The following is a 25,574-nucleotide window of genomic DNA, read 5'->3' as shown; positions in this document are numbered from 1 at the left end:
CTTCTTTCTCGATCGTGAGCACATCTTCGACTCACAGCTGTGACTAACGCTGTAGACACACCTTAAAGTGCAGTATGGTAGAGCATTCTTTGTTCAGATACATATCGTTCCAGTGTCTAGCAGGTTTTCTGCAACCTGCAGCTACATCTTCTATGTCTGGGAAGGCATAGCCGTATCCAAAGGCCAAAGGTGGTACCATCATCATTCCGAAGATACCCATCTGGACATGGTTTTACTTCTGTGTTTTGTGCATCGTTTGCATTCCTGCGAGTAATGGGAAAAATGATGCCATGGCAAGGTTGATGATCCTCCGTGTGAGTTGGATGGAAAATATCAAGCCATTACAGAAAAATGAAGAGGTGGATGAAGATTGGGGTGTGGTTTAGGAATTTTCCAAAACGCACCAATTCTGTGTAGTAGTTTTTTTTGAGACGTGTCTTGCTGTCTAATGACCAACGATGACCAATTTTTTTTAAAGTTATCGAGATAATCATGATAGCTACTGTAAATTGCGAGTTCCTGATGTTAAGATTATTTCACAATATTTCTGATGTGACTAAACGACTGGAGAAACCTTCAATTAAATTTTAAAATAGTGCATCAAGTGTATGCAATCTCTAAACGACTGGAACTCACAAAACTACAGTTTATGGCTACAGTGCACAAAGGACCGTTAAAGTCTTTGATCATCTTAAATTTTCTGTCAATGACCGCTTACTCATCGCTAGCCCTTTGTACTCCTTGCCAAACGGCGACGAGTGCAAGAAGAAATTCCTCTATTTAAACTGTTCCGATACTTTTCCCCATAATTTCGATCCATTTTCGCATGGGCGTGGAAGCTAAATATGCTTAAAATTGACCAAACCTTCCCTGGAGCGAACAATCGAGCTGCACCTGCCATTTACCGGACGGTAGGGAAACGCCAGCTATGGGTGGAGCGTATGGCGCCGAACTCGCAAACAGTACGCTCCTTTTTTCCACCTTCAATGAACCCAGTTTCCAGTTCCCCGCTGTGAACTGATGGCGTCCATTTCGTTCGTGGATCGTCCTTGTCTCCCACGCCACACACGCACTGGGTCTTCCGTGGACTACCTTCCCCATATTGCTACAATACACTGCGCCAAGAGCCTGCCAGACGACGCAGGGGACTCAACGGCGTGTGGTGGTGTTGTTACTTGGCTTTAGGAAACTTTCAAAAAATTGTTTGCGCGCGCACTCATTTGTTTTATCTTTTTCGACCGAAAATTCATGCGTGAAAGCGAAAGTTCCGCACCGAGCACGCCTGCACGCGCACACCCCGGTTATGCCAATGGTTTGGCGGAGGTGCGGACAAACAATCAATCGCGGAACAATCAACAACGATCACGATGGACGGATGACGTGTGGTGGCGATGGCGCGGTATGCTTTGCGGTTTTACTTTCCGATCCGTGTCCATTTGCTCGCATTTTAGCCACCGAGACGACGACACAAACCTCCCGGGAGAGGTTTCTTAGGTAGCTTTTGGAGCATGGGGGAGCATTTTTTTGTGTTTGGGAGTGTAAATTTTCACGCAAGGAAGATTCGTATGACCGCTGGACAATGGTGACACGAATCGGCTATGAAAAGGAATTTGCTTGTTCCGCACTACTCAGACCGGTAGTGTTGAGATTCGTGCCGGAGCGCAAAATTGCCTCGTGAGGTTGGGTTTAAAGTGAAGCATTTCGATGCGAAAACGTAATAATTGCGTGCTGCTATTGGGACGAAAAGAAATTTACCATACGGCGGCAATACAGGCGAGCCACAGTGAATTATTGGAGAGTCTCCAAAGGGCATTATAAATTCTGCAGTCATCCCACAAGCAAAGACCCAAAGCGGGACGTGAAAATATGGGCTCGTAGGCAATACTAGAGACCTGTTATTGTACTATTGTGTAGCGCTATTCAGTGTCTAGCCAGCGATCATCTGTTACTATCGCTATCGTTTTATGACAGTTATGCTAGCCAACAGGAACTCAAACACGGCATGGTTTTGTCCTTCCGTTTTTTTTTTGTTTAAAAAAAAATGGTTTAACAACTTCCAGCATATCATTGTGCCCAATCGGATAGGGGGAGCAGATTACGCTCAGATTACCCTAGGAAATTGATAGTCCCTCAGTATAACAGAATTGTTTCTCCGTTTATTGTGGTGGAAACAAACGACAATGAATCATTTCAGGTGTGTTGCATGATATGATCAAACGCTTTATCAACCTTTTTTGCTTAATCGCATTCCGAGGAGGTACGTGATTTAATTGCACGTCGTCTCCAAACAAAGCTCTGCCCGAAAACGTGATAAAAAATGCATAACACTGTCTACAAAAAAAAATTGCTCAACAGCATGTAACTGATGGTATAGTTTGGATTGCTCCAATATTGCTGATGGTGCAACAAGTAAATTTATAGTAAATGTTAGAACATTTTATGGCAGTATTATAGCATGCAAGTATTTTGAAAAAAAAATCGTTATTGGTGAGTGAGAAGGCATATCCATGATTTGAAAACTGTACAATCACGGATTTAATCATTTAATTCACTTCCCAGACCAAGATTTTTCCCGAGCAAACACAATCCAACATGTTGCAATAAATAATTATTAACGATCGAACGCATCGCAGCATCTCCCTACAACCGGCACAACTGTTTCGATCTCTCACGTAGATATTTTAACCATGATCACTTCCGGCTGTTTGCGTGATCCTGAAATGTTAGAAGGCGCAAAGCACCGCATGAGAAACATAAAATATCGGTACGCTGCTAAAGTGACGATTTTTAACCCGTGTTCCCATCCGCCGCGAGCCTTTGCTGAACACGATGGGAAGAAGTGCGGCTGTCGACACGATCACTAAACGTGTAAAATACACACCGTCCGAACCGCTCGAAACCGATCGAGCCCGCTTAATGTCAAGGATTTGTCGGTCCGTTAAAGCTGCATGAGCGTCCGCCGTCATGACACGGCACGTGGTGGTATATCGATAGGGAGTTGATCGATCGATCGAGTTGGCGCACGATACCGTGCTGTGTTTTGCGCATCCGGAATGGGAAAAGAATTGACCGTTTGCCGCGTGTGTTACTTTTGTCATTTTGCAACAACAACAAAAAACAAGGCTAATGGGTCATTCTAATGGGTAGATTTTTTAGGCTGATATACGGGATGCGTAGCCCGAGGGTGGTTGATAGATTATGATGGGATGTGCACATCTTCGGACATCCTTTGCATGTGCAAAAACCCAATATTCCCTTACCAACCCACATCCGGCTTTGTTTCGGTGCTTACACTGCCCTGGAGCAAGACAATCAAGCGAAGGGAGTTGTTGAGTCACCTATATTGGCCGTTTTCTATATTTGGACAATCATAAAAAATGGTGTGCCAATAAGGTTCGAAATTTTAATGACATTCCACGCCTAAGAGACAAGCCAAAAGTTAGGGTTTTCTTTAAGGGAGAAGATGCAGTCATTTTGCAATTCCCATTGTAATCCATTTTAAGATACAAAAGACCGTCCTCTTTGTGTTGCAATCTCAAGCCAGATTTTTTGTTTATATATCCTCATAACCATGCGCTTACAAATATGTGTTTTTTGCGCTGAAGATACAACCCAAAATCAATTTTAAATCTAGCCATAAACAATAATGCTTTTAAATTTGAAGCCCTTTTTTGTGATGCACTGCTACACCACATCGAATATCGGTAAAGTGGAACCTTTGCAAGATGAAGTCATTAATCAATGAACCTAACGGAACAACACCCGGCGGAACGTCACGGAGTAATTGATTTTGTTCCCAAAGGTGAGAAGATATTCATAACTTTTTTTCCTCTGCTGGTATATTCAACGTTTTTTATAGAGGAATCGTACGACCTCATTAAAAATTGGACACACCGAACGTTCCCTTAGTTTAACGGAACGAACCGGAATTCGTTTAATGTCTTAATTAGATCGGCCACGCTGAAAGATGCAAACGCCACACATCTAATGGATGCCTAAAAGGGATAAAATCTGATTACTACTAGAGTATCGTGCATTAAAACTGGTGTGTCTTCTTCCATTCCCAGTCCCATAGATACCAAGCACCCGCGGCTAGGAACCCTCATCCCCTTAGGGGCTCTTTTGCGTCATCGAATGACCCGTTGAAGATCAACACCAACGGGAAGGAAAATCGAATAAAATATCACCTCCTCCACTTCGAGATGCGGATAATTGAAAGAAGATCAGATCGCTTTGTGTAAGGCTCGTTATAGCGACGAAAAAAAATAGCCGCTTCTGACCTTGAGCCGTAACAAACGATTCGAACGAGTCGCTTGTGGCTACGTTTCACAAATTATGTGAACATCTCTCAAAATCGCACCCCGTTGTCTCCAAGTCGCCGACGGGTGGTATGCGCATGCTTAACGCACCGAATCATGGCGCTAATCGAAAATAAAACAGACAAGGCATGGATAGCCCTCGCGTCGCAGGGCGTCCCAATACACAACGCCGACATGCTCCGAAATGCCATCCAAAGTGAACGGTCAGTGTGTAACCGGTGAAGTGAGCTCTGGTAGCTCCGATTTTGGGCACTCGTTAAATAGCACTGGGTTTGATGCAGAGCGCCAGACCGCAAGAACTGATCGCCGTGTGAATGGGTGATCTTAAATTGATTGGATGATTCGTCGCCGTTGCAGGCTCACACAATAATAACAACAAAAAATGGAAATAAAACCAAACGGAGCTCACGAAAATACAGCTACAGAATGGTAGTTATAGATTTTTGTACCATTGTCCAACGGTGAAGGGAATTCCACTGGAAGCAAATGCAACTTTGTGAGGACCCGCGGACGGACAACCTTCACCGTTGACGATCTTATACCATCATCAGGCAGGCATGGTTGTGTTTTTAGCTGTAGCCCGTATCGGTTAAAGGGCAGGCGGATTTTCGGCGGAGGTATTTTCATATTAGCAGGCTACTATTATTACTTGCTGGAGGGTGACCTCCACGCAACAGGGAACTCTTCACTCGATTGCCCAATTCATCGCGCACCCCCTCTTCTCTACTGATGTTTGTTAATCGATTTTGAATGATGGACAAAATGACTCATTTGTAACTCGGTGCCTGCCTGGCTTGAGGAATGCAGAGTAGAGTTCATCTTAAGGTAGCTCTTCAAATCTTCCAAAATTATAGGATTTTAGCAATCGTTTTTAGAGAGGTTTTGTAGCATTTTGCGGTTAAATTGATTTCCTCGTTAATATTCAAGTCCTTCAATTAAATTCTCGTTACCGTGAGAGACTGGTACGATATTAACCATGAGCATGAGCAATTTATTCATCCTCTAAAATATACAGATATCGCTCATGATTTTATTACCGTTAAAATTCAAAATTTCGCAGACCCAACTCTTTGGGTTTTTAGAAACATTTCCAATAGTAGTAATGCTCCAGGGGAAAGAATTATGAAAATTTTTATTTCCATGTTCCCTGTAAAGAAGACCGTAAAGAGCATCACATACATTTATCTCACGCGATTGGATGGCATTTCCATTAGAAGACGCAACCATTTTGAAGTCGCTGCCCGTTACTCTTTCCGCTCATTTTTATGATACCTCGAAACCGGTAATTGCAGGTTACGATATCTACTGGGCATGCAGGCCATCCTGCTAATGGGCCCATCTCGTATTTAGCTCGTTGTAAAACCGGAAGTTACCGGAGACAAACACGAGTGTGATCTAATCAAGTGAAGCAACTGCACTGTTGCTGATGGACGATAAAGAGTTTCCCTTTTGCTGCTCGAAGGAACATTCTTTCTGTACAAAGAATGGTGTTGTGTTTGTGCGCAATTATTTGCTCGACCACCGGGTTGCACACCACTTTTACTTTCGCGCGCGCGATCAATCATCGTCACCGGGGGCGAGGGACAAGAAAGAAAATTTTCCTATCGCGGCGTGTCCTTCTTTAGCCTTGGGGAGCACAGTTTTGCATTGTGCTCCGGCAGCTCTAAGCAATACTGGAGCAGAAAATTGGTTGCCACGTTTCATTTGCAATTGGTTCGATTGGAGACCTCACTCTTTTGCAGTGTTTGCTTGCTGTATTGCTCTTTTATCCCCAAGATTTCCTCCAACGCGGAATACGGGGGTAATTAGGGTGCAATTGGAATTGAAACCCGCTAGCAGTGCAAGGGTGGCGTGGGTGCACTGAAGGACACAAATCGGTCCGAAAGGCGAAGAAAGAAAATTGCATTCCATCGAGTATTGTGGGGAACACCAGTAAATGGAATACAGCCGGGCGTAAAAGGTAGCAGAACAAAAGGAAAATAAAAAAAATACCGGTAAGATTAATATCTTTCGATTTGTATTACTTCTGCACTGTTTCTAAAGAGGGTGATTTCGTTGGGAGCTTTAAGATGTTAACAAAAGCACAGATAACTCAAAAGCTAAATCTTTGCACGAGTTCTAACAAATCTGCGAACAAATATCCAATGTATATCTCCCGATTATTTTAGACACTCCAAAGCTAATTTCCATTATACGAGCGAATTTCTTCGTTAGTATCGATCACTTACATTAACCACACCATGCAGTTGATCCAAAAACATTCCAACAACGGATCCAGGTGGCGGCTTAGAAAGCGGTTCCAAGCGAATGCACCCGTACCGAACACAAATTTGCAGACGATCAACCATTAAAAATAAGTCAGGAGGTCGGACTCGCGGCTCAACCGCCGTACCTGCGCTACCGAACCGCCAATAATTAATGAACCACGGTAAAACCTGAACCTGGACTCCCTCCCGCGCAGTTTTCGTCCCCAGCTCCAAATCGTTTGAAAATTATATTACGATCGGGAGTAGCGCAGCACCGGTACACAGAGCGCATTACGCAAACATAATTCGTTGCGCGGCCGTCTTCAAGTGGCACGGGATGAACCGTGGTTCCCACAGAAATCGTTCCAACCGGCAGCTTCATGCAGCCCATAATCAAGGCATAAACTTAAGTAAGCATAGCATACCGAAACAAAACCAAACAAAAAAAGAAGCTAAACCACAGCATTAAACCATTAATGCCGCAGCAGATGAACAGCTGTTCTCGTAGCAACTGGGGGAGATTAGTGTCGGATGAAGGATTTGTGGCTTTTTGTTGTTCATTTGTTTATTTAATAGCGTCTCGTTGCCCGGTGAAAGAGACAAAACAAAGCATGAACAGCATAAAACATTATATCGAAGAACCATGGGACGAACTCCGTGGTTCGTTGAAAGACACACGGGGGGTGCTGTGGCACGATCAAACCGGCGGTAGCATAGTTTTGTTGTGTCTTGCTCACTAGGTCAAACTTGCTTTGTCAACGCTCAACATGCGTTTCAGCAGTGTGCGATTAATGATTTAATTTACTGCTCGTGTTCTTAGTGTAAAAGAAACCGTAGCGCCTCCGGGTTTCCCTTCGGTTCCAGATGCTTTTGGTCCATTGTGCCGATACGATCATTATTACCCTGTTTCTACCATCGATCGTGATCGATTTTACGCAGGTTCTCTCTTTGCTGTCGCGCGCTTCATCACTGTAGTAGTAATGTGCGCTTTGTGTCGCCTGCTTTGTTCGCGAACGCAAAATTGGGTTTTTGTTTCATCTCGAGCGGAGAGATCGTGATCGGTGTTGGTAGCCTTTTTGTTATGGTTCGATTTTCCATCCCCTATTGCAAGGCATGCAACGGTTGACGAAGAAGGAGATATAAAAATTGTGTCAATCAGTTTAGCGGGGGTAACAGAAAAAAAAACCCAACGGTACATCATCATCCGATCTTGTTGTTGTGGGACAATGTGTCTAGTGTGTATACAAAAAAACGTAGTTAACACACAGGCATCACAACGATAAAAAGCTGACGTTGTTTGTCTGGTGGATAGATATTACTTAATTCGCAATTTCTTGTCCATTTTTAAGACGAATAAAGGCATTGATGGATTTAACTGTGGGCGGAGAAGGCGTCCTCCAGGGGTCTCTTCGGCCAGCTGAAGTGACTTAGTTATACATGGAGCTTTATCTTTCAAAATGCCTTTATTTTCCAGAAAAAAAACTTGCTCGTCCAAAGTGAATTGTCGTCCGAGCAGGCTTTTTTCCAAAGGAGTTCATTTCTTCAGACTCTTCGACTTGGCCGATGGAGCTTAGCACGGGACTTAAACTACCAAGAGACCTCGTAATCAAAGTGGGACCTAAGCCTCATGTACCAGGAGGCCTCCGAGTCCAAGAGGACTAACCTGCCAAGATACATCGTAGTCAAGATCTTCCAAAGTAGTCAAAGAGAGGTTCCAAGGAACTTCAACCTCAAAGAAACCTCTTGTTCACAGGGCCTTATCATGTAAGGAGTCTCACTGTGCACGAGGTCCACAAGGTTCCAAGAGCTATGCTCAGAGCGTTTCTCACCACAGATCTCCACAAGAGGATCTGCCACTGAAAAAGCGAAACAAATACACGTCCATAGCTTTGGAGTTTAATGGCTTTTCTTCCTAAAATGGAATAAACTTTTTTTTTCTTTAACTTATCCATATTTGATAAGATATGTGCATGCATGTTTGTTTTTGCAGCCAACATATAAATCATTTTCATGCATCGTTACACAGCAAATTTTAAAATTAATTCATTAAAAAATGTAAATGTTCCGCAATCAAAGCAAAACAACAAACGCCCAAGAGTGCAACTCATGCTCAATCATCTGTTATTGGTTTTTGTACGTTGATTATTCAATTCAGTTGCTGTTGCAGTACAAAAACACCCTCAAGCGTCCTCCTCATACATAACGCTAAGAGGCGCACACACAAATTCACTTTTCAACTCCAGAGTTGCTGAACACACTGATGATGCGTCGGCCCGCAGTCAATCAATTATTTGCTGCCTTCCTTTTTGCAGCCCTCCCCGTGCACCGAAAAGTGCATCATAATGCACCGGGGCAGGCGCCTTCAGGGTTTTGGGTAACCGGTAAGCCCGCAACACCATGATCGCGCCGGCAGACGGAACCCGATGCTCTCTTTCTTTTATGCGCTCATTGCAATCATGCACAATCAGTTGCAAAGAAAGTGAAATCTTTCAACCTGCTGCAAACGCTTTTGGGCTGACGATGATGATGATAATAAAAGGTAAATATGGCTCGCCAAATCATCCCTCCGAGGCATATGCCCCACGAACCGCATCCCCTGTTTGCGCATTAAGTTTTGGTTTGGTTTGGCCTTTCATGTTGTGTGCGTATGTTGATGGCCCCAAAGTCGGGTGGGGATGCACGGGTTTAAAGCTTTTCTTCTCGGCGAAAAATTGGGTCCGGTTTGATGGAGTAAGTGCCGGCAGAAATTACGCATACGCACCTTTATATTTTTCGTCTACTTTACGTAGCTTCGTAATGTGTCCCCTTGCTCGCTCGCTCTCCCAAGCTGTCATTGTTTAAAATAAATTAAAGCAAAATTATCCAAGGAAGGAAAGGCAGAAGGATTAATGCTACACTTTCTTCTGGGTACGTATAAAACTGTGTACCCGAGCGTTGGTTTCCGTTTCGCGATGCTCTTATTGACTTTTTTTTATAGATTGGCAAAGTACATTTCCCGTTGGTATGTTTTTTTCTTTTTTCTTTTCCTTTCTTGTTGTATTTGTCAAGTATAAGCAAACTGGAACCGAAAGCTTCCTATTCCGGAGCAAAGATAAAGAAGGAAATAAAAATCGTACCAAACAACAAGCCAGGGTTGTCGTCAAAAAATGCAAAGCAAGCAAGCAACATATCCAAGTTCGTAGGGACAGCCCAACCGAAAGGAAGCGAAAGAAGAGGAAAAAGCAACACAGCAACATGTGCACAAAACACACATGAAGTTGAAAAACGGCTCAGCTCCACCTTTCGCTGCGCGGTCGATTTTTCCACCGGTCCGATCCGATCAACGATCCTCCCCACGATCAGGCCACCGATTTGAGGCAGTCGGACTGTTTGCTTCCTAGCAGCTGGACAACCCGGGGCTTGTACTTTCTTGGCATCAACTTTCATCCTCCAAAGCTCGCCAAGTGAACCGAAAGGAGTGCAACATTGCCGAGATTCAACCATGATTCAGTCGCTCGCTCCATTCGTTCATCGCGTTTGACCTGGCACCCGGTCACCGATCGAATATGGATGAAATTGATTCGAAATCGAAATCTCGTGGCAATCCTAGGTCCGGTGGGTAAGCACCAAATGGTCCATCAGCGCGCGTAAATCGATCGTTTATCAATCACGGGTCGAGCGGACGGGCGGACTTTTTAACCACATTCATTCACACCGTTGAGCCATTGTTAGTTACACACAGTGTTCGCGCGCCGGCTCAGTGTGAAAAGTGATTTTGATCGATTTCTTTCCAACTCTATTGCGCCAGCGCCCCCTGATGCAGGTTCCGGATTCCGGTTTGACCACATGATGTGACCGGAGCATGATGGCATTTTTCATACGAGCAATGATACCGTCTGTGACAGAAATAGTTTTCGTCCACAGGAGAAGGTATTTTATTGAGACATTGCTTGTAGTGATCCCGGTGTCTTGGTCACAAAAGTTTGCAAAGAAAAGAAAGCACATGAATGACAAGTCAATGCAAAAAGGATAGATTTTCTTTTAACAGTCTTTTTATACTAGGCCTGCGAAATGGTACATGTCAATGTACCTTTTTTATATTTACTGATGAAAACTGATATCAACAAAGGGTATCGACATCAAAAATCAACCTAAAGCTCTAGAACACGTTTTATGAATGTGGTGTAAAATGTTTTAAGGCCGGCTAAACCTTACGCCAAAAAGAATAATATTACAATTTAATAGCTGGATTCCTTAGTGATCACAAATCTTCGGGCAGTAACTTAATGTCACATTAAGTTTTGAACTTCAGAGACGATACCCCATGTTCAAGAAGGAACGTGGTTCTACAAAATGGCGATGTATACTTCGGAATCAATGAAAACCGATCCCCGGTTTTGAACCAATATCTGAATATCCGAGGCAACATATCAACAATAACGTTTTTAAGTATGTTTGACCTGCTTTATCAATTGCTTTCTCACTCAAAATGTTGCTCACTTTCCTTCCCAACCATAACTTCCGGTTTTTTTAATCCGACTATACGAGTTAAACGAGCTTAATTGAATTCGAGTGCATGTGGTGGCAGCCGATGGGAAGTATAAACTAACCTTTTTCTCAACGAACGCTCTCGATGACACCAAAAGGCATATTGAACTAGACAACGATACTGAATATTCGTAGTACTGTGTACGAGTGTAGTAAAACGAATACTTTTAGAATCTTTAGACCTTAAATACGTTGTTGTCGAAATTGTTAAATAATTTTAACATTTTGAACGCAGTGTATCAAACGTTACATCACAATTTCTTATTAGTCTCGATTGACCGGGTAAACTTGACTGTTGCTTGTTATTATTAATTATTGTAACACTGCTTGTCTTTCCTCCTCATTATCGTTGATTCTTCTCTGTCTATTACTTTCGTTGTACTGACACACTAAATCTGTAATTCAAACGTGTGTATCAAACACTTAAAACCAAGCAAAAGGAAGTGAGCGAAACGAGCCATCTGTCATAATAGTGAGGAGTTAAATGGCTCGCCATAATTTCTCCACCACCAGAGCACCGGTCCAACAGCAGCGTTAAAGGCCAAAAATTGGAACGCGACAAAAAAAGCCTCCAATGTTTGGCCACCCTTTGCATCAAGCAACCACCCCCCGGGCACATTTAAGGGACAGCATAAAATTTCAATTAGAATGTTAATTATGAGCCACCGCACATCACCCACAAGTAGGGGTGGGGTGTGATTTGCGCACACCATGGAACATCGTAAATCTGTGTTGAATTAAAGCATAAAACAATCAAACCTCATGTATGACGGGTTTAAAACGTCACGTTTGAAAGTGAAAAACTCTACCCACCCAAATGAAAAGCTTACCCAGCGAGGGGGAATGAAAACAGCGGCCCAGGCTCAGGCTTTTCCGTTTTGTTTTGGTGCGAATAAAAAAAAGCGAATCAGAAAAAAAACATACACCGCCGAGAGACCTTCGGGTCGTTTTAATGTCCGTTTTTGGGGCCTGTTTTGTCATGGGAAAATGGGACCTCACAGTGCGAAACGCATATAGGCACGCACAGAAGTGCGACCAGAGCGAGCAAACACGGATTTGAATGAGTAATTTAAATTGCTACCTACTAAAAATGGGTGTTTGTGCGGTGAGACTAGGCTTTAACTCTCGTTGGTCGAGGTTATGCAATTTCGGAAACGGCTCACAAAATTATGCACTCTCGACCAATTCCTCCTCTGCGCCAACCAGTGTAGACGAATCGCTCCATTTCCCAGCGAGAGAAGCCAGAACGAGTATTAGTGGACTAGAAATGATTTAATTAACATGAATCCGAACCTCCGATGTGTGCTTTTCGAAGCCGATTGTTATAAGTTAAATTGTTGCGCAGATGGTTTGGGGTTTTTGTCCCCTTTTGCGGGAGAGTTTAATTTCGTAACAGTTGCACAACTTGCATGTTCTGTTCTAGGGCAAGCATTCTGTGGTTAATGTCCAAAAATGATTAACAAACTCAGCTGATTTTTTTGTTTGTTATAATTTTGAGTCCATTTTGACTGTGTGAAGGTTGTTTTCCATTTCTTCTTACTCTCTCTTCTCAACGCATTGTTTGCTCCACTCTGCACCACTATCTGTATGCTAACGAGGCTCGTTCGTGTGCAGTTTTTAACACAATTTTGTGCTTTCGTTTGCATTTCTATTTGCATTTTTGGGTTTTTTTTTTAGCAAGGTGTGATTTAATGTACGCTTTATATTATATGCAACACTGAATTGGAATGGTCTGAAAGCAAACAGATTGGAAAATTGCGAAAGTGTCGCTTCCACAAGCGTGCATTTGCATTGACAGTGTTAAATTGTGTTCATGTTAAAGATTCGCTTCAATCAGCACATCATACTGATGAAAAATGAAGAATATTTTTCTGGGAAACGACTTTAGTTTTCCTTCGATGATATTCTTAAACATAAAATTTTAATTAATTTAATTTATTATTTTTGATGCATATTTTCATGAATTTGGTCTGTTATTTCTGCTAATGAGTTAATTTTTTTTCACGTTTTGTGCTCTTTCGTGCATTAAAAAAAGTATCTTTCATGCATGAAAAGATCATAAGGGACGAACATTGTTTAATATACCCTTACCATCAACACTTCACCTTCATGCGTTTGCAATATGCAGCTGCGTGCATAAAGGCAGTCACTGGTAGTAGTACAGGTCGGTCTCAGGGTCAAACCTTTCTTTCGTCGAGCCCTCCACCGTATGCTAGTGGCACACTATCTTCAAGAATGAATACATGGGTGTTACCGTTCTTACCAGGTTCATATTGACACGGCCATTAGCGTACTCAGAACCTGTGTAGAACCTGTGACTAGCGAGGCGGAATCAAGGCCAGCGCGTAAATCCATTCTGGAGTGCATTTAAGAAAACGAACCAGTTGGAACCAGCAAACAGCACCGGATCAACAAAAACAAAAATCTTGAAACCCGAACTTTTTGCCATGGTCTTTTTGTGTTCAAAATTTCACTCGTTATTAAAAATAAAAACCAGTTTATTTTTATGAACGACACATAATAACTAGGTGATCGGCAATAATTTTGACTGTAGCAGGTTTTTTTATTCACCCCTTACCGCAGAATCTTAAAAGAAGTCCCAAAACCGTTCAGTTTATGTGGAGGTAAACTGCTAAACGGGGAGCGAACGTTCAAAAACCGTCCCGGACAATTCCGCCACGAAATGGGGCGACAGTGGGCGCACGTAAGATTGTAAGATCTTCTTGCCTCCCTCTTTGCGCCCTTCAGCATCCCCTCAACAGGACCGAGTGAGCCAGTGACCGATCATCGCACACGAAGGAAAGGAAAAAAACAAAAAGAAAATCGAGTGATCGTAATAAAATAAAAGAAATGCGGAGCGAGAGAGAAAAAACAGGTTTTTCCCTTCAAGAGTCCACAGACATTCCCCCTTGGTCCCTCTACTGACGTAACGTCAACGGTGTCTCGCGTTCGGCTGTTGAGAAGGTGGCTGACTGCGGTCCGTTATGCAGACCAGCCAAGAACAAGCCCTCAGACGACTGACTGGTCTGGAGGTAAAATAACACGAACACAACATAAGCAGGATAGTATGATATCCATCCATGCGTTCGACACCCGAGCAGAGAGTGAGTTGCAAGATGTTAGACGGTGGTTGGATGGGATATACCTAGAAGAAGAACCTCCGAATGACCCACACCCGGGCCGAGCTCTCGAATCGACGTCTAAATTCCTCGTCGTTCTACTGCCAAAACCTAGCCATCCCTATGTAGGTGTGTTGAAGACTCGGAAGAACGGACGCGTAACATTTTCAACATTCCTTTGCATCTTTGCGAAGGCGTCCCTGCGGGGAGCGAGTTCACAAGTTGATTGAACTTTGGAGAGGTCCTTCTTGCTTTTATTTGCTAGTCCCCTCCGCCCGGATACGTTGCCGGAAACAAGAGAGTGAAGCTCTTTCTATTTCTTCCTTGAAGAAAGACACCACGACCTGAAACATTATGGAGCACCAACCTTTTTTCCTCGATGTAAGTCTCCGAGGTACAGAGGCCGGAACGAGTCTGCAACGGCAGACGGTGGTGATGAAGATAACGCGAGCACTGGTAGGCAGGTTACGTTTTTATCCTCCGGGGCGCTACACACACCGCACGCGCGAATTAACAGGGCAGACTCAACATACACTCACACACTTATTTCGCGACAAGCCAAGACCAAGACTTCCCGTCAGTTTCGTGCTCCGGCGGAAACGAAACAAGTTTTGGCTTTCCTCAAACTGGAACCACTCTGCACGCTTGGGGGTAGGTTTGTTTTTTGCTTCTATTTCTTGGACACAGTTTTCCCTTTCTCGGCCCTTTTTCCCCGAACAAACCGGTGGGTTGTTGTCGTTTGCCAATTTCTTTCTCTTTGCTCACTGATAACAGCGCGCTTGGACGAACGCAAGTGTCAAGCTTCACTCGCAGATAAGCGCGGCCCACACGAAACGCACACTGAGTATAGATTAAAATGCAAACTCACAAACACACCCCTGGTTGAGCATACGCACTTGGGAAAGAGGCACAGTACTGATCACAGTTGCTGTTCGAACCAGACGCCTGTGGTTAGATAGTGTGCTGTGTTGTGATAAGTGAGAGCAACTGCGCATAACTTCATGCAGCAGCGAGATGGATCACGATCGTGTCTGGAGCTGGGTGTCTGGCTCGGTGATCGGTTCTAGTTAGCTTTCCACGTCGTAAGCAACGCACACGCAAATTAGAACGCACCGAAAGGGGGACATTGACCGTCCAACGACAATAACGATATCAAGCGTGTCGATCGTACAGTATCTTATCTGGCAAGAGTCAAATTGACTTGTTTTCAAACACTTCTTTCGTTACACTGCTGGAGTATATGAACGCACCGCAAACACGCACCTGAGAGAAAGGGGTTGATCGGTAACAAGCACCAGACAAGCTAGCACGACGCTTCTCAAACGCGACCGTTGCGATCGAGAGCTAGGGTTAAATTGTGCAGAGCGGCTCGAAACGCCGAAAGCCAAACTGTCGGCCGCATGTTGCATTGAGCTTGCACAGTGAGGCTTTGTGATGGGGAGTGATGGTAAAAATTAGATATCGATCTGTGAGAAAATAATGCGTTAAATCGCTATATGAGTTAACAGGGGCATTTTATGTTTTGACTCCGTATGAGATGGGTAAATTACTTACATACGCGATATGCAGGAGTTGTTTTTAAGGTTTTAATATAGAGGTTTTTGATGGTTTTGAATTTCTTTGAATTTTTTGAAGTTTTGTTGGAAACCAACCGATTTTTCAATTTAAAGAAGATGCTTTTGGTTTGCTAAGAATATCCTAAACAAGAATATCCTAAAGGTCCAGAGACCTTTAAATAAACTCTTTTTAAACTAAAAGTAACGTCGGGATCGTTCTGTTTTAGTAAATAGAAATAATATTCTCTGAAGATAATAGGCGTTTGTACTACATACTACACCAAAAAATACAACCCCACCTTCACTCATTGTTCACAGACCACGCGGCGTTACGCTACATCGTGGAGGCAACAGCATCGCGCAACATAAAATTGTTGCGTGTCCCGAGTGCTACAATGTACTGGTACCATGGAATCCAATCCTACCTGTGGAGCACGCGCATCGATCGTGCCTCATAATTGATCGGCGAAATTGCAAACCAAATAAGTGATTGTGGGGGTATCGATCATCTCGTTTTCCTCCCCGTAGTTCCACCATTCGGCTGTCCTTCTCGAAACAGTTTCGGTTTCGGTTTTATTAAATACTCTCGTTGTGCATCGTTGCAATATCTACTTTGCTGCATCCATTACCAGCATCAGCCGCTTTTCTTGCGACAACGTGTAAAACTGCTCGCGAGTCGGCTTTTGCGATCCTCCCCTGCACCGAGATGTAAAGAACAACAACTGACGGTTTCTGTTTTCTACACACGCACAGCTTCTCGGTTTCTTTAGGGCAAGGCCACGCAAATTATCGCCAACTTAAAACGACGAAACAGTGTGAGCCATGTACGGGGATGGTCAGATGCAAAAATGAGTAAAGGCAAGAAATTCGCAGAAGCAGTTGCCAAAAATGTGCCGGCCAGTTTCATTAAATCAATTACGTCGACCGGTCGGGTGAGAGTGTGCGCTCCAATAGTAACAACTTCAAGCAACGTATGATGCTCGTTTGCCCGCGAAAATCGAGTTTTTAGCAGCTAATGCACTTCGTTCGATCCATCAAACTCGAGTTGCAGCAACGTGCCAATTGAGTCCTTTTTATTGTTTCCGTGATAAAACTTTGTACAGAAGAAGAAAAGGTTTCATTAAATAAAATATTGCGCTTGATTTATGAAACATTCTCCAACAAACAGCCTTTTAGCACCTAGAATAGGATTTCCTCCACAGATATTCGTGAGAAGTAAGCAAAACGAAACGAGTTACGGTTATAAAGCAAAATTGTGAATTTTGCGAATCGGGTTTGCTAGTCGTTGAAATAACAGGTTTATTGTACCTTTTATGGATACGCAAATTGATGAACCACCGCTTGGGTTGGTTTAAACTGGAGCAGATTTAAAAAAAAATTAATGCCAAGTTTTAACTTTTACTTTCCCATAATGTGAAAGGAGACGATTGTAAAGATAAACATGGAGGATAGTTGTCAATGTCACGGTTTTATAACGATTTATCAGTGGAAGTTGATTCTCTGATTAACATTTGAGCAAGGTTTAAAAATTTGTTTGGCGCCGGTCTTGGCAAAATCTGTTTACTACTCTTGTGTAGCCATCTGTCTCGTGCACTAAAAACAATCATCGTTGCAAGCTTGTTAAACTTGCACCAGATGATAGTGCAATCCCAAGTAGCCATCCCATCCCAGCCCTAAGCGAAAATCCACTTATGCTCATTAGCTCAACAAAACCTGCCGAGCGCACCTAGACTGGCTTGAATCATTGGAATCATGATCGGGGCAACGCATAAAACCGCAATCCGCGTCCACAACCAGCCAGCTCACTTTCAATGACATCTCGAAGTAAAGCGAGAAAGTGAGCTTGTGCGATTGATGCGGAGCCTTCGCGCCCGGGTAGGGCAACCGTTTGTGCCAATAATGTATTCTTATCTTAACCTACAAAGCACCTATCTAAACCACTATAACCGACCACTCCACAGCCACAGCGCATAAACCGCCCGGGAAATTATCCCGGAGTCGCGGCGAACCAGTGAGGAGTAAGCAACAGAAGAAAAAAAAAACAAAAACATCCGCCATAGTCAAAGACGGTTCAGTCGGTCAGTCAGTCAGCAGGCAGCTTCTTCTCGACGGGAGAAATCAGTTCAGGGGCAATGTTGGGGCGCGCGCATAAGCCAAGGATCGAAGCGGAATCGAAAGGAACAGGGTTGAGGCAGGAAAAAGGTCAACAGATTTCTCCCCCGGGGAATGGGATGATCTTCCTTTTCTGTTGGGTTTCTCTATCTCGCCCGCAGGGTCGTAGAAACAGAATTAACGAGTTTGATAGGAGCGGTACGGTAATAATTCTGTCGAATAAATATGCTAATAAAGTCTGTGATCTGAACAGTTGCGATGGGGTTCTTTTTTGCACTAAAATAGTAAATGGTGGTAAAAAAGTCGTTTTTTCTTGTAGCGAATATCTGATATTGATATGGTTTTATATGAGACTATGACCAGTTGGTTGCATGTTATCAGTGAAAGCAGGAGAGAGATTGTGCTATTTATAAATGGAGTAAATTCAATATTTTCAATGCGTTCAAAGCAATTAATCAGTTGTCAGGGCCTTCAATGAAGTCTAGCTAGGCCTTCAAGTAAAAATAAAATGGCACAATAACCACAAATCTTCAATTGAAATAGTTCCCAAAAAAACATAACATTACATTTCAGAGTTATTCCTGTTTTTTCCAAGGAGAACGTCATTAGCTAGCCAACTCACTTTGGTCGTCCAAAAAGAAATTCCTCGTTACTTTATATTTGTACGGCTAACAGTTGCCCATATCTTTATCAACTTTTTTAATGGATTTTAAAGCCAAGTTTTTGAGGAAGAGCTGAAGAAAGTAATTTCAGTACCTCTCTTTGTATGTGACAATTTTTTTTTCATATCGATCGCCCCACGTTGTAGTCGCCACATGTCGTGCATTAGATATTATTGCGAGTTGCATAAGTCTCTTTAGCCGATCGCTATCGAACCCCCGTTCGTACGCACATAAACGCATAAATATGTAGCGCATACTCCATTTTTCCCGTCCAATCAACCGGAACGTTTTTGCAGCGTCTGAAACTATCAGGAAATTATCAAACGCATTTTCTTCCCCCCCCCGGGGCGGTGAGGCCCGTGTGGTGTGTGTGTGCTGTGGCCATCGGAACAAACCGGGTTTATTTATTATTATTTTTCCTCACCAGTCGTCGTGCCAAAATGCCGGTGGAATGAACTCGGTCCAGCCATATCGCAAGCCTAAGAAGACGATGGTGGTGTGGTTACGATGTGGTCCACGACGTTGGTTAATTTATCGTTAAAAACTTGCTCGAGTGTCCTCGTTTGTAGCCTTTCCTAGCTCGCCGAAAGTTGTTACCTTTGATACCTCGTTAAATCGGAGGTTCGCTACTAGACTGTCTCGTTCGAGTGTCATGGATAACTTTATCAAGCCCATTGCTCTATATCAAACTGCAGGATGTATTTAGCTAGACAGTGATCGTAATTACTATTTTATAAAATATTGAAGCATTTTTTTTTAAATTTTGCTGCCTTGGGAAATCTTAAGTTGAAATTTGTATCGAATGTAGAGAATAGTGGTTTTTCCTTATGTCAAACCAAATTTTCACACTGTAATGAGTCAATTATTTCACCTCAATTACTGAGCACTTCCAGTAAAGATTATGTTCCAGTTTTGTTGGACACAGTTGCACGGCAAGGCTGCAGTCGAACATGCTTCGTCGGTAGGGTTCCTGATGATAGGACGTATTTTTCTTTGCTGTTTCTTCTCTCTTGCGTCTTAGTTAAGTTAAGTTTATCTTTTTTTTCAAAGACATAGGTAATCGTTTAGCTTTTTCTTGCGTTTGTTAATCAAACAAGTTTGCTAGCCGACACCACAAGGTTTGATAGGATATTGAGGAAGTGCAACAGACGATCTGTTTCAGTGTACATGAAGGAGCGAGTGTTTAAGTTACACGGTTTGCTTGACGCTTCTTCTTCTTTCTTGGCACTACAACCTCGTGAGGTCTTGGCCTGCCATTTCTGGCTTTCTATGACTTGATTTTACCAGTAGTAAAGTAGTCAGCCCTACGTACGGGCTTGACGTTTCTTAGTTAATTAATAAGTAACTTAGTTTCTTCTTTGGTGTCATACTGTTTTTTTTTTTTAATTTCAAATGACTCAGTAACGCTTGTCGTAGAATTCGTTATGGGTTTAGAGAGATATGTAGGCTAAGGTTCACCAATGTTTTGTGTTGCTATTCAACTAAAAATTAGTATAAAATTTTATAAAATGCATCAGCTATTTAAAAGTGGAACAAAACAAGCAACTGCATTCATATGCACCTTCTTACTTATCCCTGTTCATTCCACCCAAAGCGCCCGAACCGGGCAATGAGAGCAATGGTGAATCCTGCCTCAACAATTCACCGGTTTTAACTATGACAAAGTAAGTGTGAAAAATGTATTTTTAAATATTCTTGTTCGTCACGGTGTGAAAGGTACCAAGCCCGGTCGAGAAACAAAATGTTACATTGAGAAAAGCAAACCGAAGAAAAAAAACTCCCGTACAACAACAGTAAACGAAAGCAGACCGTAATGTAAACATTAGCCAGCGAAACCACAGGGAGGCACGTCCTGCAGGCAAACGTCATTGTGATCACACGACCAGACAACACCAAACCAAGAGAGACCAAGGCAGCGAAAAAGGTCTCTGGTCTATTTATCGTTGACATGCGCACTTTGCAGCGGACACACAGTAGATGGGTCTTCTAACAGACCAGCAGGAACTAAGCAGTATAGCGACAGTCTGTCTGGCGGTTCTATTCGCGAGGGAAAAACTAACCTCAATACAATTCAACACCATCCCGATCGGTACAAACTAGTCAATGTTGGATAACATGAGAATGTGAAATTTGATTTCAAAAAAGTATTTAAATTGATTTGTGTTTTAATCGCTTGTACTACTACCAATTGCAACTTGTTGCTACGTTCTCCTTCCAGCAATCGCTTGAAGGAAGCAATTTCACAAAACCCTAACCCCGGTGTCCACAGGGCCATTTTCCAACAGGCCAAAGATCGTAGAAACACCTACAGCAAACATTGCTTTATTTCTTTGCCCAGAGGTGTTAACTGTGGCTTTCAGGTATATCGTCACTATCGGGAAGCGTACCACGGTACGAAATCGGTTAGGTTCACGATTTAAAGAACCAACGCGCGTGCACACACACCTACAATCGTTGTGCCACTCGTTTCACGCCACATAAACCCAGATACGTACGCACTTTTCTCTGTTTGTGGCACACGCATTCGTGTTCTCAGCCCCGAACGGCAAAGGGTTGATTTGGGAGTAACCTTACGATACAAAATTTACAATACAATTTTATTTTCATGGCTTCATAATAAAACTGATTATCATGATCAAGTAAAGTTATGATTTAAAATAAGTATGAACATTTGAAAATTTTAAATGGTAAATTATTATAATTATAATAATTATAACCAATGGATATAATTGTATAATGGAAGAGGCGTCAAAGAATCCGGTAATAAGCTTATATAGTAAAATTTACTTTTTTTGAGCATTATGTTTAAATGCAATAAGGTTTGAGGATTACGATTATTCCACCTCGTTATTAGACTTGCCCTGCAAGTCACCACTTTGACTCAATTTTATCATTCTATTGCTATTAAGTCACAAGATAAAAGTTTAACCGTTAGGAATGAGTGGATACTTTTCCATTTTCCGGTGTTTTCATTTCCGGTATGGATTATATTGAGTTGTCGAACCTGGCCAGTGCGCAAAAGATTGTAAAAAAAATATTTTGCTGACATCCTGCAGGTGATACAAGTTTATCTTTCAATATCTGTATACTATCCCAGTACAGTAAGTAGTAAACATAGTAAATCCGGACACTTCCAACACAACCCTCAGACGATCGCATTTCGGTTTCGGTTTTGCTTCGTGTCTGTGTTTGGGTTGCCTGCCGCTGGCGCGTACGGGGGTATCCGTGGGTTTGAAGAAATGGTCCCAGTTCATTGCCTTCGGTTCGGGTGTAGTGTAGCGAGAGCGTTTTGAGCGTTGCTCACCAAAAAAAAACCGTCTCCCAGCCCCAAACAACGGTAAGACCCTTCGTACGAACGCTTGCGACCAACGACGCACACATGCGCCCAAGACACGGCCACCTTTCCGGATGGGGCGGGTTTGACAAACGGTGCTCCCAACGCATACACACCCAGAACGTCGTTTTGATCCGTCCTCTTCTAGCTGCCTAGCCTCAAGAAGACCCTGTTGCGAACAACAGGCAGTTCTTCGCCCGTCAAGCGGCAGAAACCCCTAGCGAGGTGTGTGCGAGTTGTGCGTGCAGTGTATAGCACACGCGGTACCGTATCTGCTTAAGGCCTGGTGGTAGTCGTGGTGGCGCTTGGCGTGTTGCTGGTGTGTGCCACACCACGTCGGAGAGTAAAAACGAAAGGGAAAACGTTTCGAACAGGGGACGGGCAAAAAAAACCCCAAACAACACACACGCAAGCAGCAGCCCCGTCGGTCGGTCGTGCACAGTGTTGTGGCGGTGGAAATTTCACTTTTGTTTTCAGTTTTCCATCGCACACCCGGTGCAGCATCCGATACATATATGAACTGCGTTGCGGCTTCCGTTTCGACCGCGTTCGTTGACAACGACGACGACGAGGATGACGGTAGTGATAACGGCGATGATAAGTGCAGTGCCAACACAAGTAAATAGCAGCACATTCGGGGCAGCAGCCCCCGTACCAATACCAATCTGTCAACCAAGCGGTTTACGGCACATCGAACGTGCACCACCGTGCTTGTTTTGATTGACCGGAGGTTTTGTTGTTTGTGCCCGTTTGGGTTTTATTTATTCCCTGCCGTGTCTTTTGTGTTTCCATCCTAGGAAAAAATCACAGGAAAACCTTTAATAGATCAGAACGGCTTAATAAGGTGTTTGTGTGTTATTTTAGTGTGTGCAAGTGTCCAAGTCACCTCAAAATCTTATCAGCCCGTCATCGTGCTTTTTTCTCCTTTTTTGTGAAGTGTTTTCTTGAACTGAGGAACTAGATCGATTGTGGAAAGCAATTACACGCTTGCTGTCACGAAATGTCGCAACCGATGTTAACATCCACGCGTTGATTACGGTCGTCCAATATCCTTAGAAGCCTATTGCCCTTCCTGCTGCCTGGTCAAGAACTTTCTCTTAACGATGTCTTTCCCCCTTTTTTTTCTTCCTTCGCCTTAACAGGAACACGCGATGGAGCAACGATGGCGGCAGTTCCGGCGACACTAGCACCCGGCAACTCGGTCAAACCTTGCCCACTGCGAGCACCACTCGTCGTCACCGTCGTGGGACTACCGTGCAGGGGGAAATCGCTAGCCGCCCACAAAGTTGCCCGACATCTGAGCTGGCGAGGCGAAAGCGCCAAAGGTGAGTAATGAGCCAAGCAAAAAGGCCGCCAAGGATCCATGAAAACCTCTCATCGATATAGGTGTTTCAAAATTTCCTCAATAGGTTGGAACTCTTCTTCTTTTTGCTTTGTACTCTTGATACACATCGTGGAAAGTGGAAAACGACGGTCACTTTCAATGTCACGCACCAAGGTCACACAACACGCTGGATTGTGTTTTGGTTTACGTTTGTTCGAAGGCGCGAGCGCACGGAGTCGTCATCGTCTTGTACGGTTTATTGTGGATTTACTTAAGACATTACTTTCACGCTCGAGTATAGGCCGGTCCAGCCGAGGGAGACGGTGTGTTGTCTCAGTTGCATCGACGAACGGAATTGCGATTCCGTTTGGTGATGGAATTTAAAAGTCAATTTTTGACTTCGTGGAGAGCATGTTTCCGTTTTGCTGAATGCGTCTAGCTCAGTATTTCAAGTTCAGCTTGTTGCTGTAATAATTTGCAAGTTTTAATTGGCCGCAAATAGTGAGAGGATCTTCGTCTCCTTTTTCACAAGCACTATAACCAGCAGTGGTATTTGGTCCGCCAATTCTGGCTTCCTTGACATGATTGAAGCTGAATAATTAGTCCTGCGTACGAGGAACCAGAAGAATACTGCTCTTAATGAGGATTGTTCCTCCCGGAACGTGGAACTGATCATCCAGCTACGAGTAAAAGTCACAGGAAGCCAGACATGACAGGCCGAGACCTTTCGAGGTTGTAGTGCCAAGGAAGAAGAAAAGAATCTCCAACAAAAAATATGGCATCCTCCAATGTTTATATACCATGTCATGTCTATATAACCAGCATCGGCTAGAATGTTTGATTAACTTATAGAAAATGGTCTCCAAAGTACCCATCTGCGGACCTCAAACGGGATTTATGCAGTAAAAAAATCCCTCTTCCAAACGATCATTTATCTGATAATTCCATTTCTATTTCCATTTCGCAGTTTTTACCGTGGATGAAAATGCAACCAACGAAACGCTCAATGAGATTAGTCTGTTCTTCAAGGAAGGAAATAATGTTGCGGTATGTAGAAACCAAAAACTCGTATTCCAAAATACGCAATAATCCTGTTTGTTGTCACAGATCATCGACGGTATGCACTTGGCACGGGCCGCTCGCCAAACCGTGGCCACCTTTTGCGCCGAGGCCGTCTTTCATCATCTGCTGATCGAGTTTACGTGCAACGACAAATGCCTGCAGGAGAATGTGGCTGACACGGTACAATTTTACCACAACCTCGATCAGAACATCGACTGGGAGCGACGCTTCCGGGAGGGTAACGACCACCATACGCCTCACTTTGAACCGTGTTCACCACTCGAGGGTCCACTGATTACGGTCAACAACTCGGAGGACCCGATGTATCACTCGGTGACGGCGCGAGGCGTTCGGGGTGCTATTCAGACGGACATTCTGGGAGTATTGGCTAGCCCAGTTATCCGTCAGCAAACGTTTTACTTCAGTCGGGTAAGGGACGCGTGCGGAAAAGCACTGCACAACAGGGGGAAAAAACGTTTATGCTTATTTAAATTGTGCTCTTCTCACTCATTCAGCATGGAGAATCGGAGTATAACGTGTTGGGACGCATCGGTGGGGATGCGGATTTGTCCCCACGGGGCATGAAGTATGCCGAACGGTTGGCCCGACAGCTGGGAGGCCCCGGATCGGCACCGGACAGTCCTCGACCGAAGGTGGTGAGTGTAGAAAAAATTGTTTTGATAGGTTTTAACCTTTTAACCAAATTTTCTAATGGCTAATCATATTATTTGCAGATCTGGACATCGGAGTTGCGACGTACGATCCACACCGTCCAGAACATCCCGGGCCCGAGGGCAGCCATTAAAGATCTTAACGAGATTAATGCCGGTATCTGCGAGGGATTGACGTACGAGGAAATTCAGGAAAGATTTCCGCAAGAATTCGCCTGGCGCGATCAGGACAAGTTCAAGTACCGGTATCCACACGGCGAGTCCTATCTGGATCTGTTGCAGCGCGTAGACAGCGTGGTGCAGGCTCTGTTGACCAATACCGATGTGCTGGTCGTTTCACACCAGGCCGTGCTTCGCTGTATAATGGCGTACTTCAAGGGTGTTAAACCAGGTACGGTGGATTCAAATCGATTGCCGATTTCATGATTGCGCTTCACGATCGTTCCTTTAATTTTAGATGATGTGCCGTACATCAATGTGCCGTTGCACACGCTGCTAATCGTACGATCGTATGGATACGATTTTGTTGTAGAAACGGTTCCACTAAAGGTGGAATGTGTAGATACTTATCGCATCCAGCCGAAGGTAAGCGTAAGAAATAGATTTGTTCTCATATTTATAAATTAATCATATTTTGCTCCC

At 43.6% G+C, this 25,574-nt stretch overlaps 2 protein-coding genes across 8 annotated transcripts in view; one reads left to right on the top strand and one right to left on the bottom strand.

Moving 5' to 3' along the window:
• LOC118511646 (alpha-N-acetylgalactosaminidase) overlaps positions 1–15,576 on the bottom strand; it is a 47,083-nt gene extending 31,507 nt beyond the window's left edge. Inside the window, exon 1 of the mRNA XM_036054980.1 lies at positions 14,579–15,576. The gene's annotated coding sequence lies outside the window, so the exon portion shown is untranslated. The remainder of the gene's footprint in view (positions 1–14,578) is intronic.
• Positions 1–25,574, top strand: part of LOC118511645 (6-phosphofructo-2-kinase/fructose-2,6-bisphosphatase-like) — a 66,574-nt gene that overhangs the window by 39,875 nt on the left and 1,125 nt on the right. Inside the window, exons 1-7 of one of the 7 annotated variants that reach the window (XM_036054974.1) lie at positions 21,740–21,878; positions 23,018–23,200; positions 24,167–24,246; positions 24,307–24,690; positions 24,777–24,917; positions 24,996–25,323; positions 25,390–25,517. In XM_036054974.1, the coding sequence (XP_035910867.1) occupies positions 23,038–23,200; positions 24,167–24,246; positions 24,307–24,690; positions 24,777–24,917; positions 24,996–25,323; positions 25,390–25,517 (1,224 nt within the window). In that variant the 5' untranslated portion in view covers positions 21,740–21,878; positions 23,018–23,037. The other 6 variants (XM_036054978.1, XM_036054973.1, XM_036054977.1 and 3 more) reach the window with 6 other exon arrangements.

The sequence above is a fragment of the Anopheles stephensi genome, chromosome 3, assembly GCF_013141755.1.
Source record: "Anopheles stephensi strain Indian chromosome 3, UCI_ANSTEP_V1.0, whole genome shotgun sequence".
Lineage (NCBI taxonomy): Eukaryota > Metazoa > Arthropoda > Insecta > Diptera > Culicidae > Anopheles > Anopheles stephensi.
This window is presented reverse-complemented; position numbering and strand designations above follow the sequence as displayed.